General features: G+C 26.6%; 1 protein-coding gene across 5 annotated transcripts in view; it reads right to left on the minus strand.

The window, feature by feature from the left end:
- Window positions 1-718: 718 nt before the first annotated feature.
- Window positions 719-14243, minus strand: part of LOC103576070 (rho GTPase-activating protein 21) — a 121982-nt gene continuing 108457 nt past the window's right edge. For 2 of the 5 annotated variants that reach the window (XM_008556105.3, XM_008556104.2), the window contains 9 exons: window positions 12592-12951; window positions 12299-12463; window positions 11841-12221; window positions 11169-11310; window positions 10699-10823; window positions 9703-10578; window positions 9152-9272; window positions 4247-4488; window positions 722-2807 (listed from right to left, as the gene is read on the minus strand). In XM_008556105.3, the coding sequence (XP_008554327.1) occupies window positions 1791-2807; window positions 4247-4488; window positions 9152-9272; window positions 9703-10578; window positions 10699-10823; window positions 11169-11310; window positions 11841-12221; window positions 12299-12463; window positions 12592-12951 (3429 nt within the window). In that variant the 3' untranslated portion in view covers window positions 722-1790. Of the gene's footprint in view, window positions 2808-4246; window positions 4489-9151; window positions 9273-9702; window positions 10579-10698; window positions 10824-11168; window positions 11311-11840; window positions 12222-12298; window positions 12464-12591; window positions 12952-14243 lie in introns of all 5 variants that reach the window. The other 3 variants (XM_008556099.3, XM_008556102.2, XM_008556103.2) reach the window with 3 other exon arrangements.

A 14243-nucleotide genomic window follows, 5' to 3' on the forward strand; every position in this document is an offset into this window, starting at 1 on the left:
TACATTATTTATGTCATAATAACTAGGGATTGCGTCTTAAAAGTATATACCATTTATATTATTAAATAATAATCAATTATTAATAATAAATTTAATAAATAATTAGACACTTTTATAATTATGATCACAATTGTTGTGTTTTATTTATTATTTATAATTTCTTTTAAATGTAATCGCTATTATTTTAAAATATCTGTGTCATTGTCATACCAATTGTATTTATTATTAATTTTATAAATTTATTATAATGTAATTGCACCTTCAACATTCTAAATACAAGCTTCAACTTATTCTATTACTAATAATTGTAATTATTAAAATAATAATAATATTATTAATTGAATTTAAATTAGCGCAGCAGCCTCGTATAGACATTAATTATATTCAATATCTCTTCTATATTATTTTTTCTCTTTATTTCATTGTAATTATTTTATTCATTTATTGATAATTAACTACTGTAATACAATAAGCATCAAAATTTATCACATCACGTACTTATTAATTCATTTTTTTTCTTTTTTTTTTCTTTTTTTTTTTTTTTTTTTTTTTCATTACAGTTTTTTAAGTATAAAAAGATAATTGCCACCGCATTACAACACGGTAACAATTTATTTAATTTAATTGATCTTAATACATTGTCTTTTGTCTTAATAATTAATTTTCTTACTCGATAGTTCGTTATTATTATTATTAATTAATGTAATATATAATACACAATAATAATAATAATAATAATAATAATAATAATTAGTAATAAATATGTACAATTAATTATTATATTTAAAATAATAAAACTTCTGGATTTAATTAATTGTAATTGTGGTTTAACAGTTAACCGATTAAAATTACCAGAAAATAACACAATTATTATTTATTTATTACTTATTAATTAATTAATTACTGCATTCACTTAATTATGCAGCAAAATCGCTAATACGTTTTATGATTAAAATATTTTTTCGAAAGTATGACGACGAAATTAATTGGGCGTTTCAATATTTATCAGTTAATTTATTTATTTACAAAAAAAAAAAATTGCACAATCACAATTTATAAGTATGATGAGTTTTTATTGACAATAATACCACGTTTGGTGTATTATTAATATTAATATTAATAATTAATATAATAATTTATTATTATTATTTTCTCTTTTAATTTAACATTATCAATCTTTATTAGGGACATTAATCACAATCACATTAATAAACGTCACTCGACACATCACTTGTCTTGTGTATAAATAGATTATATATTTTATTTATTTATTTTATCAATACTTAGACATTTTTTTTGTGAGATGTAATTTTAAAATGCGCGATATGAATTAATTTTGTCGTTTGCTAACTACATGATTCAATATTACTAATATATTTAATTATTTAATTAGTAATAATTTTTTTTACGGTTTAAAAAAAAAAATTATCATAATTTTCAAACACTTTAGATGCTCATTAAAATTTTAAAAATTAAATACTTACAAAATTATTCATACTTTTTTATAATTCAATTTTTTTAAATAAAAATAATCTTGTCATAATTTTTAAAATATAAAAATAAAACTTATTATCGATTATTTTGTAAAGAATAAAATTTATTAAAAAAAAATTTCCGTTTTTAAAAATAAAAACGTCAATTAAAAAAATTTATTTAAAAAATTGATTAAAAAAAAATAATTATGATTTTGCTCTGAATTTGTTTTAGAGATAATTATGATAATTAGTAAAGTTAAATTGAGTTTGAATATCAATATAATGTAAATGTACATAAATTGAATATAAAATCGATTAAACGTGACTTTCAAGAGGTACTTTAAAAACTTTCGAAGCTAAATTTGCGTCGGGTAACGACTGTGGCCGTGTGTTGGTGACATTAAAAACAACATTACTTGGTCCACGAAAGCTTACTTCAATAAGAAAGCTTGTATCAGCAACATTAACACGATTACTACTTAAATCCGGTGAACTAGTTCTCAATTGACTTTTTTTCGGTTTGTTGTCATTTTTAATAATACGCTCTGTCTCTGATTGTAATTTATTGTCAAGCCAATGAACTTTATCAAAATCTTTAGTCCCGCCGACAGTGTGCCGTCTCTTTATTGATCTTTCAGGCATACCATTTTTTCTTTTCAACTTAGTAGCACTTTCTTTTCTAACAGATTGACGTCTTTTACTGATATTACATTCAGTTTTTTCCGTTTTAGTCAACGATTCAGATCGTTTCAACTTCATATTAGGTGATTCTGATCTCTCGGCATGTTTATTTAAACTCTCAGAACGTTTTAATTTACCATTTGTTGGTGATGCAAGTCTATCTGAATGTTTATTCAAACTTTCAGAACGTTTTAATTTTGAACACGATATTTCCGTACGTTTGTTTAATGATTCTGATCGTTTTAATCGTGATCGTGACTCACTTGCCTGGCTGCTAAGACTCTCAAATTTTTCTAATTTATTCGAGTAAGATGAATCCACTATTGTTTTATCATCTGATTGAAAATTATTGCAATCATTTGTAGTATTAGATTTAGCTTCATCATTGTGCTGTGATATCGATGGTAATTCATTATCTTGTGTTTTATTCAACGACTCCAAACGCTTTGATTTTACAGTTACCTTTGATGGTTTTTCATCTTTTTCAGTTGCATCCAATAGTGACCCACCGTCCGATGAATCTGTGGCTGCTGTATTTATTTCGGATATTTTTTTATTAAGATTGCGATCATTATCAGGCCTAATTAATTCCTCTTTAGATTTTTCTGAGATCTCTGCGACCGTCAAGTTTTTTTCTTTCTCCAGTGTGTCCTTAAATTATAATGATTTCATTATTAATATATACATTCATGAAAAACGAGCAAACAAATTTATACTCTTGCATGAGGAAACTTTTTTTTTGTCTACGATAACCGCGAGTTATTTAATATGAAATCCATATCATGACATTAAGCTTTATTTTATATGTTTTATCTTTATAATATTCTATTGTATGTATTGCTTTTTTATAATCTCAAAATATTATTGTATTATGTTATCTACGGGAGAAACTGGGGGAAGATATGTATGAAAAATATTTCAATATTTAATTTTTTTAATACCTTCTGCAATTTTGATATTTATACAAATTTTTTACTTTAAATTATTGACATTTTAAGACAATTCTCAAACAACACCCCCCACCCCTACTTTTAAAAATATTCAACGACCTTAAACTGTCATAACAGTCTTAAAATTTAATTAATTAAAACAAAATTAAAGCATTAATTTAAAAAGGACAATTTCGCAGAAATGTAGATTTAAAAAAAAAAATTACTTACAGTTGACATCAATTAGAAGTTAAATGAAATTTGTTAAGTAAATTTCATTACATCTTCATATCTATATTATAATTCGAAACGTAAAATTCTAAGAAGCTAAAATATAATTGCCACATTTCGTTTAACTTCTAATTGATATCAACTACAAGTAATTTTTTTTTTTAATTTACATCTCGACAAAATTGCAACTACTTTGTTCTTTTTTAAATTAAGGTTTTAATTTTTTCTTTTAATTAATAAATAAAATTTTCATACACATATGACAGTTGAAAGTCATTGAAAATTTTTAAAAAGTTGGGGACACTGTCTGAGAATGCCCTTAAAATTTATTTTCCTTAAAGTTTTTTATCGTTAACATAAAAAGAAATAATTATTTACTTCAATTTAAAAAATAAGATGACATTAAAATGAAAAATTGTCACAATTTTCGAATTTTAAAAGGATAAAAATTACCAACTTGAACTCGGAAATATTTTTTAAACGATATTTTTTTACGCAGGTTATTTTATAATAATTTTAAGTAAAAAGTGTTTTTTACGAACTGTAATGACTAAAGGTATTTTAATTTTATTTATATTGAAAGAATTTATAAATATTTTAATCAAAAAACTGTAATATACTATTTTTTTCGGGCAAGTAAAAATATTTTTTATACTCTTGAATTTTTCATCTCAAAATTTTTAAGGTACGTCATTGCGTTCCAGTTTCTCTCACTAATTAAAGAGGGTAATTTTTTTTTCGCGCTTATCACGAAAATTACCAAATATTTTAACAAAACTGATATTTATATTTTTCATTAGCCTTCATTATACTGAAAACTACTATAAAAAAAAATTTATGTTGCACCGAAATTTAATTAACGCCTAGCGAAGCGACTGAAGATATCACCAGTAAAAAGTAAAAAAAAATAAATAAATAAATAACACTTACGGTCTTCGTGCGAACCAAATTGCTTTTATCAATAAGAGATTTATGAAGACTTGGGTCACGATAAACTTCAGGTGATCTTGTTGACTGATTACGATCATTATCATTATAATTTGTTTGTTTATTATAACCAATAGTACCACTACTATTACTTTCAGCAGATGTTACGAGTAGATTCGATGGATTCACAAGAGATTTCCATTTTCGATCGAATGTCGACGTAAGACTGGTCAAGAGATCGCTCCCTGAAAACAAACAATTTTTATTTTATAATAATTATTTAAAACATACATAATTTAACTATTAATAAAAAAAAAAAAAAACAATAATAAAATACACTCAAAGCTTTAAATTATTAAATTAAAAAAAATTTAATCATGTCATTTACATATATTTTATATTATTCTCCAGTGAGTGCTAATATTTATAATTTATTTTCTATTTTAAAAAAATAACTATGACATATAACGAGCAAACCATAGCGATAGTAGCCTCGTAGCAACTAATATTGCTATATTTTTTCGAATTTATAAAAAAGTTATAATAAAGCAATCCTGAAATAATAATAATAAGAATAATAATAATAATAATATAAAATCGATAACGACAATAAACGATAGAGCGACACAATAAACATTTATAGGCAGCATATCGGCTAGTGATAAATAGTTTTAATAAAACGACACAAGTTTAGTATGTTAATACTTTGTAGTATATATATACTTATTGTATTGTATATATTATAACAATGATATAAACTTTTAAAAGTCTATAAGCAGGCGATAACTATTGTTATAAAACGACAATGAGTCTCGGTGTCGGCAGTTAAGTGTAAATCGGATGATGTTTCAAACATGTATGATTGTATTTATATATATATTTATGTATTTTTTTTTTTTTTTTTTTTTTTTTTTAATAATATTAATATTACTTGTATGTATGTTACAACGTCGCAAATACGCTATTGGATTTCTATTTAATATATATATAAAGATATATATTTGTTGCAACGTGCAGAGAATGAACATGATGGTGAATTGAACTGCTGCATCACACAAAGAAGACAACGAGCATTGAAACTCTGTGTATTTATTAACTTTTTTTTTTTTAATAACAAGCGAAGAAGGAAAAGATTTTTTTTTAGAGGATAAAAAAAAAATGTGCAACGAAAATAAAATGAAATAATGTTTTGTGAAGCTAACTAGTGCTATTGGTGAAATTATGTTGGAAGTTTTTTTTTTATGATGTAAAGTGAATATAAACTATATCGAAGGCACTAGTAGTCAATGCGCTCGAGAAAAATAATCTCATTAATTTTTTAATTAGATCGAGAGACGTCAAAAAACTTTTTTCTTTCTTTTTTTAATTCACTACATTAAATATTTATTATTAGTTTGATTTAAGTTAATTAAATATTGGTATTTAATGTAATTTTTTAAATGAATATTTAAAAATAGTAAAATACTCGAGATTAATTGCCAACTATTACCTTTTTACTCTAATTTTCTTGACTATTATTTTTGTTTTTTAAATTTATAGCATAAAAAAGTTAACAATGAAAATGCGTTTTAAAAGAAAATAAGCAAAAAAAAAAAAAAAAAAGAAAAAAGAAATGAATAATGGAGTATAGGGAAAATTGAAAATATTAAAAAAAAAAAAAGCATGTAACAAACTTGAAAAAAACGAAAGTAAAAATCAAAATAAAAGTTAAATAGAATGATAATAAAAATCAATAAATTGGAAGCCATTCTGGATCTAGCCGTCAGTTGAGATCGGACACGGAAGATTCCGGAAGTCCGATTTACCTCTGAAGAATTTGTTCAAAGTCTTGGAGGACGGCCCGGACCCGAGCCCTGACTCTGACACCCTTGGCTCGGAGAGTTGTAACGGTGGTGGTGATGATGAGGATGATGCTGCAGAGCAGGTGGTGGTTGTGGGGTCGGTGGCGGTACGGGGTTCGGGTGGTTGTGGGGCCGGTGTCTTCGTGGAGGCGCAACTGGCGCCTGCAGAACCGTGTAGATGGGACGATATGAAGCACCAAAAACTCGGGGTTGCTGTGTGCCTACGCGGTCAACGTTATCTCATCGTCAATTCGACATAATTGCATCTTCTCTTTTTCACATAACTTTTTATCTTTTATTTTCATTCATTTATATACGTATAGATTTCTTTTCTTTTATTTTTATATTATAGTTAAGAGTAACTAACCGATCAAATTGTTTATTATTTTTTTTTATTCGTATACGGAAAAAAATTTATAAAATTTATCAATTTTAAAATGCAGTCCTAAAAAAGCATCTAATTGCTAAAATAATTATCACATTCAACTATTAACCCTTAGCGGTCACACTGAGTCCAAAAGACCTCGACTCCGGCAGTTTTAAACTCGAAATTTCGATATCTAATTCTTGAAATTTTTAATTTCAAATATCTCAATAATTATTCAGTTTTTTTGAAAAGTACAAAGTACCTTTTTTGTAGAGAATTTAAAACGTTACAAAAAATGTATCTTACTATTTATCAAATAACTTGATAGTTATTGAGATATTTAAAAAAAACTAATCACACTTTTTCCTTGGTAGCTGTTAAATTTCTGATAAAAATTATTTCATTTGATTTGCTAAAGTAAATATAACTAGAAAGTTTAATTTTTTAAATAAATTTTCTATAAAATTTCTTTAATTCCTCAATAATTTTCCATAAAATTTAGTTTAAATTATTAAGAATTACCAAAGTTGTAAATATTTTCATGAGAAAAATTATTATATCCTTTTTTTCTTTTTTTTTACTCTGTAAAAAATTGGGAGTGATTACGGATTTCATTCAAACCCGAATTCACTCCGTCACTTAGAGTTCTGGAGTTAAAAAAAAACCAATCTGCATATGAAGATTGTATTTTCAACTGAGTGATTTCGGAGTGATTTGGATTTTATTTCAATCTGCATTTACTCCAATTCGGAGTTTTAATATTAAAATAAATTCCGGAGTGAATTTCACTTCGAGAGAATTTAATAAATAAGCTGTCATCCGTTTCGCAATCACTCTGGATTTACACCGCTAATTTTTTACAGTGTAACTCAAAAATAAAATTTATGATAAAAATATTGATTAATTTAATTTCTACAGCTGATGAAACACCATTAAAATTCGTCACGAAAGTATGACCGCAAGGGTTAAATCTAAATAAAAAAATATATTATTTTGAATAAATAAATTACCCAATTAGTAGAAAATAGATTTTATAAAATTTAAACAACTAGTTAATTAAATAAAAAAAAAAAATGACAACTATGCAATAAATATATAAATTTTTGTCCGTATACTTTTACGAGTGTACGATCTATAATTAATTGATTATAACATTTAAAACTGTTTATTTAACATTTAAAAGACATGAAAAAAGTTAAGTGTTTGTCTTAAGATTAGACCGTACACAAGTAAAGCTGTAGTATCATCCAGCGTCCAGCGGATAAGCAGGCAAAAGATTATGCTGTAGTTGAGAATCTGCGTCATTAGAGCGTAACAGACAAATTTACGCAGGCAGACCAGCCAGGCAGAGTTAGATTAGGCAGACAGATGACAAACAGCCGTTTAAGCGAGTAAAAAAGATTAATATTTTTTTTATTCTTTACTCCTTTTATTACTGATTTTTATTTTGACTCGGATTATAATAATTAGATTAAGGATTTATATTATACTAAAGCGTGCCTTGCGTTTTATTAATTTAATTTGCAACGCAGAAAAATGTGCATATACGTAAATAATAATAAGTGTTATGATTTTAATTAAAAACATGTCTAAGTAGCGTTTAAATAATAAATAATATACATAAAAAAAGTACAATGAACTGATAATTTTCTCTCTGGTAATTTAGGGCCGGATTCGATATTTTTTTTAACTTTAATTTATAAGCTTGTTTTTTATCGTTTGAAAAAAACTTCTAATTTACTGTTTAAGTGGCAAGTTTGTAATCATTGTTTTTTTATTCAGATAATAATCAGGGAAGAGACGCTCCAAGAAACCTAACTAACGATAATTTAATTGTTCAAAAATGTTTTAAACTAAAATAAGACAAATAATTAACGAGCATCTTTTTATCATTTATGGAAGCAATAATTAATGTATTGTATATTTATATATATAAAATAATAATTATATTTCTAACCATGCATTGTTAATAATTGTTGTAATAATTGTGAAGAAATGTACGAAAGCATCGGCTCTATTGTAAATAAATATTAATGATAATAATTAAATGTAAGTATGATTAATTTAATTCGATGAGTTTATTGATATGAAGAAATCATAATAAATGATTATGTTTTGTATGAATATAATATATGATAATATGATAGCAAATAATTGCTCGAATATATTTAAAGATTAATAATATAAAAGTACCTAACAAGCTTTCTGTTTATAGTAAGTATCTTCTGGGTCCAGTGAAGAAAACAAGATCCGGCTACTCTCATTGACCGTCAGAAGCGAATTTTAACAAGAGAAAATATACAGAGAGAATAAATTTTTTTTTATAAACAATAAAATATGTACTATGACGTTGGATTTGTTTATTAATTAATAAATATATAGAAGGGAAATAAATAGTATCAGTAAAAAAGAAAAAAAAAACAAAACAAAATAACATGACAACAGGGTAGACAGAAAAAAAAAGTGACATGGGATTAAAATGTTCGACACACGCGAATGAGTTGATGCTATAAGCTCGAACTCATTAAGATACATAATCACTTTACTTGTAAATCTATTAAAATTCAAATCGTACTTTCATAATTTGCGTGTAATAGTTTAGATTTATTGAGGTAATATTTACTAAAGCAACACGATTAAATTTTAGTTTAGTTAAGTTATTTTTTGTTTTTATGAAATATTAAATATTTAAATACTGACCATCGTCTGAAATGTCGCCGGATATGCCGCGAGTTTGATGTGATGGTGATGGTGATGTGTGGACTTCATGGAGAGAATCTAAACTGCCGTAACGAGTTGGTGCCAATGACTCCATTGATGACTATAAATTATTGATAAAATGATTTAATTTTTTATTATTTTGAGATAAATATTAGTATGTGTGTTATAATGAGGATATTAAGTATATAAAAGCATTTAAATTTTCTAGCTGATAGCCAGACATAATTTTATAAAATTCCAGAATACGAACGTGAATTTATTCATCAGCACGTGGGATTTAAATATGTAAGTATTTAAATTTATGCTTGCCATTGATAAATATGTGATGTAATTAAACATATTTTCGTGGGTATGAGATACTTCCTTTTTTTTTATAAAACTCGAATATTGTATTTTAGAATTAATTGAATTGTAGTTAAGTAAAAATTTTTTTACGATATCTATCAAAATAGATAATAAATAAAAATAATACGAGTAACTAAAATAAATTAAATATAATTATTAGTTTTGACAAATAAATAAAAACTTACCTCTTTATCTGTCTTGAATTTTTTAATAATACCATTATTGATTTTATCGCCTATAATATTAGTCAATTGATTGGTAGCTTGTGCTTTCTGTCGTGCAGTAGGTTGCTGCTGTACAGCTATAGATAATGGGGTCAATCTCGTGGTAGATTTCGACCTGTGACTATCAGTACCATTGCTATCAACACTGGATCTCTCAGCAAGCCTGTCGTTTAAATTCGACATTCGATCAGTAAGATAAGGGGTCCCAACTGTTGTGTCTATGATCCCATCAAGGATATCATCATTCTCCATCTCTCTCTTGGCAAGTTGCCATTCCATCTCAATTCTCCGTCGTTCTTCTTCACGTTTCTCAGCTTCACGTCTCTGCCGATGCTGGTCACGTTGCAACATTGCTTTTGTTTCTTGCTCAAATCTCCGTATCCGCTCTTGTGTTGTCGCACTTAATCCGGCATATGTACGTATTGCCACTTCGTCGTTACTCTGTTTCGTTTCGTTTGATAGATTTGAAATTGTCGAAACAGTATCCAAACTACCAGAACCAACGTCACTAGACAATTGTGAAGAATCTAAACTAAGTGAAGTTGTGGAAAGTTGTTGCGATTGTTGTTGCTGCTGTTGCTGTTGCTGATGTTGTTGTTCTTGTTGTTGGTTTACTGGATTACCAGGATACATTGATCTACTTGATATTGATGAACTATTTAATGGACTTGTGTTTTCACTACTGATCACTGTGTTACGATCTATATTTTCATTTGTATGGTTTGGTTGATTTTTATTCTCATGCATCAGTACCATTTCACTTACTGAGCATTGTCGTTCATTCAATGCCATACTTTGTCGAATAACTCCCAATGATTCGTCTTGTTTTCCTTTAGTCTGTACAAAAAAAAAATTTTTTTTTAATAATAAAATATCTTCATCATTTATTTAAAAGTTTGTGCAACATAAAAATGAATGAATTCATATTTATATAATAAAAATAATAATAAAACAAACCTTTTCATCTTCGTGATCTTCACTCTCTTGTTCCTCTTGACCTTTCCTTCGCCTTTGTATCTTTCTGTTTGCTGCGGATATGATTGAAGATACAATGTCCTTAGCTGAGACCATTTCACGCATGCCTGTTAGGGTAACACGATAACAAAAAAAAAGCAGGCAAAAATAAATGACGGGAGTAATGTTTTAAAATAAATATATAATATGATAGGATTTATGATATATTAAATAAAAATAAAACTAAGACTAAACTAATTGACTAGATGATTGAAATAAAAATAAAGTAAGCAATTGTGCTAAATAATAAAAAACGGTGACTAATTTGAATATTACAAAACGATACATTTAAAATTAAAACAAAAAAAGTTGTGATAACTATACATTGATTGTGATTTTATCTAAATCTAAACTAATTTATCTATGTATATAAATAAATTAAACAGCTATTATTAATGGTAGATTAAAATTACCTTCAACTTTTTGAATATTATTTAGTAGAAGGTTGTGATTGGTATTTGATGTTTCAACTTCACTGCCGTCGGCAGGAAGACTCAGGTTAACGCTTAATCTACTCAAGTCGTCTAAGTCTTCTTCACAGAAGAACCAATCGACCTATTAAATTAAAAATAAATATAATTTAGTATTTTTTAAATTTTAAATAACGGGTATTCTCAGACAGTGCCCTCCCCCCCCACACTTTTTAAAAATATGCAATAATTCAACTGCCATAACCGTATTAAAATTTTATCAATTAAAAAAAATTAAAACCTTAGTTGAAAAAAAGGACAATTTCGCTGAGATATAGAATTTTAAAAAATTACTTACAGCTGTTATCAATTAGGAGTTAAACAAAATTTGTTGAATAAATTTGAAAATTTTAATTATAAAATTGACATGAAGATTTTACTGAAATTTATTTAACAAATTTCGTTTAACTCTTAATTGATATCAATTATAAGTAATTTTATTTTTAATTTATACCTCGACGAAATTACTATCACGTTGTCCTTTTTTCAAGTAAAGTTATTTTTTTTTTTAATCAATTGATAAAATTTTAATACGCGTATGAAAATTGAAAATTTTTAAAAAGTGGGAAGGGGGCTGTCGGAGAATGGATTTAAGATAAATAAATAAATAAATACATTGTTCAATAAGCTCTCGACAATCCTACACTGATGCGACATGTCCGTAACCATAGTAACCATATTATCCCTTGAACCACTAGCTCGTACCAGAGTTGGTCCAAATACAATAGCCAAATTTTTAGCTTCCATTTTATTAACTTCACTGTGTTCAACAACTTTTTTCAAATGGAACATTAAATATTTAAGTGTTTCAAAATGATGTTCTGGCAAATCTCTTAATAATTTTCTTATTGTTGCCATTCTTCTTTGGGGATCTTCTATTTTATCTGCGTCAATAAACATTGGATAAAGCTCGGCTGTTAATAATGAGTCAGGAAGTTGTCTGAAGAATGACTTCAATAAAGATGATATAACATTTACATCACTCCACCGTGGATCCTAAGAAAAATATTATTATTTGTTTTTATTTTAAATTACAAATTAAAAAACCAATATATGAATAAATAAATTAATACCTGTAAATTAATATTTTCAAAGCCTTTATTGACGCTTTCGGTAAGTTGAGAAATAGCCGCAGTATTTCCAGGCACTCGATAAATTCCAATAACTTCAAGACCCCTCGCTTCAACGATACTGGTGCACATTTCAACAATCAGCGGTACAAACTCCGAGAATGAAGACTATACGACAAAAGATTTAGTGTTATTACACAATAAATAAAACCCAATTGGCAAACTTGTATTGAAACTTTAGCCATACTAGTACAAATGGTAAAGTATAAGTAGTAAAAGCATCGTTAAGTACTTACCACTGGGCACAATTCCAAGGGAACTTTGAAAGTAGCACCCTCAGGCTGTAATTGGGCTGTTGGAGACGATGGTGAACCAGCCTGGCCGTGCATCTTTCTGAGTTGTTTAGCAACACGACCTTTCCACGTTTTAGATTTTGGTGACTGCAGTGGTTCTACTGTCTGACTTGGCTTCCGGGTTTTATTAACAGGTGATTGACCAGTTGGCGAACGGTTACGGAAAGAGGTCAATTTTCTAATGCCTTTATGACCTGGCAATGGACTTAGACGTTGTCCTCCAGCTGGACTACCGCTACTTGGTGTTGTTGGTCCAGGTGTTTGTGGCACAGCTTGTTGCTTCGTTGTACTTGAATTACCATCCTGGTAAATTTATTTTAATTATTTATTAGCTTATTATTATTCATTCACATGACATAGTTTTTATTGTGACATAAATTCTGATATTGATGAGTTAATATATATAATTCAAGGTATCAATAATATTATTTATTATTATTTTATTCAAAATTTACTATTTTCATCCATTAAAAATAAATCAACTGACAGTTTGTTAATAAATTTTATTAAATTATTAATTAAATATCTTGACTTGATTTCAAAGTCAATTATAATTTAATGTCGACAATAAAAATTTCTCTCCAAATATGAAAGAAAGTATTCATTGTCAATTGTATAAAATTTATTGGAGGACTTAATATTTTAATTAATAAAAAAAATATTTAAAAATTATTAAGAATTAAAATACCGAGACAATTTAAATTTTTAAAAAATGTCCCGCAATTAACGTATGACAATAAGTAAAGCAAATAAATGAAAATATTTAGTTAAAAATTATTAAATGTACTTAAGCAATTACGGATGAATGGATAAAACGTGTTTTGAATGTTCATGGGCATCGATGTATATATATACCGGCAACATTAAACAGTCTATTAGCATAGCCATCTAGTTGAGCAGCGCGCGACAACAACGTGCCAATTAAGTCGTGATAACGGTCGAGGCTAAGATATATCCGCGGGCAGTACTATTACTATTTATTCTTCTTCTCTCATTAAATGTAAATTTACTCTACGAATAATAAAATATAGATTTAGATTCGTTAGTCTATTATGATTCCAATCAACAGTTAAAAATTTATTTCGCCTTAAATAATTTATTATACATTACAGTAAAAAATTACTAACTTTTTTTTTTACTGCCTCCGTTTAATAGCGATACATTTCATTGCGACATTTAGTCAATTTAATTATTTATCTCATTAGAATAAAATTTATTCCTGTTTATTTTGAATTTATAATGTAGCAATTTTTTTTTTTTGTTTATTCAATTAAATTATTGATTGAATATTTTAATTGCTTTATTTAAATTTATATGGCGGTAGTTTCTATTGGTAATAAAAATAAAACAATAAATAAATATTTTAATTATAATAACAAAAACGACAAAATATGAAACTTAATCTATTTTTTTCTCTATAATCAATAAACATAAGCAGAAAACATTTGTAAAAAAAATTATAATAAAAAAACAATTGTTAATTTTGAAATTTTATAATTAATTTGTAGTTATGGTTTGAGAATGTGAGTAATGGACTCACGAAATATTACCACAAAATAAAAACCATTGGAAGAGATCGGAAGTAAACCCGATCA

The sequence above is a fragment of the Microplitis demolitor genome, chromosome 3 (genome assembly GCF_026212275.2).
Source record: "Microplitis demolitor isolate Queensland-Clemson2020A chromosome 3, iyMicDemo2.1a, whole genome shotgun sequence".
NCBI classification, from domain to species: Eukaryota; Metazoa; Arthropoda; class Insecta; order Hymenoptera; family Braconidae; genus Microplitis; species Microplitis demolitor.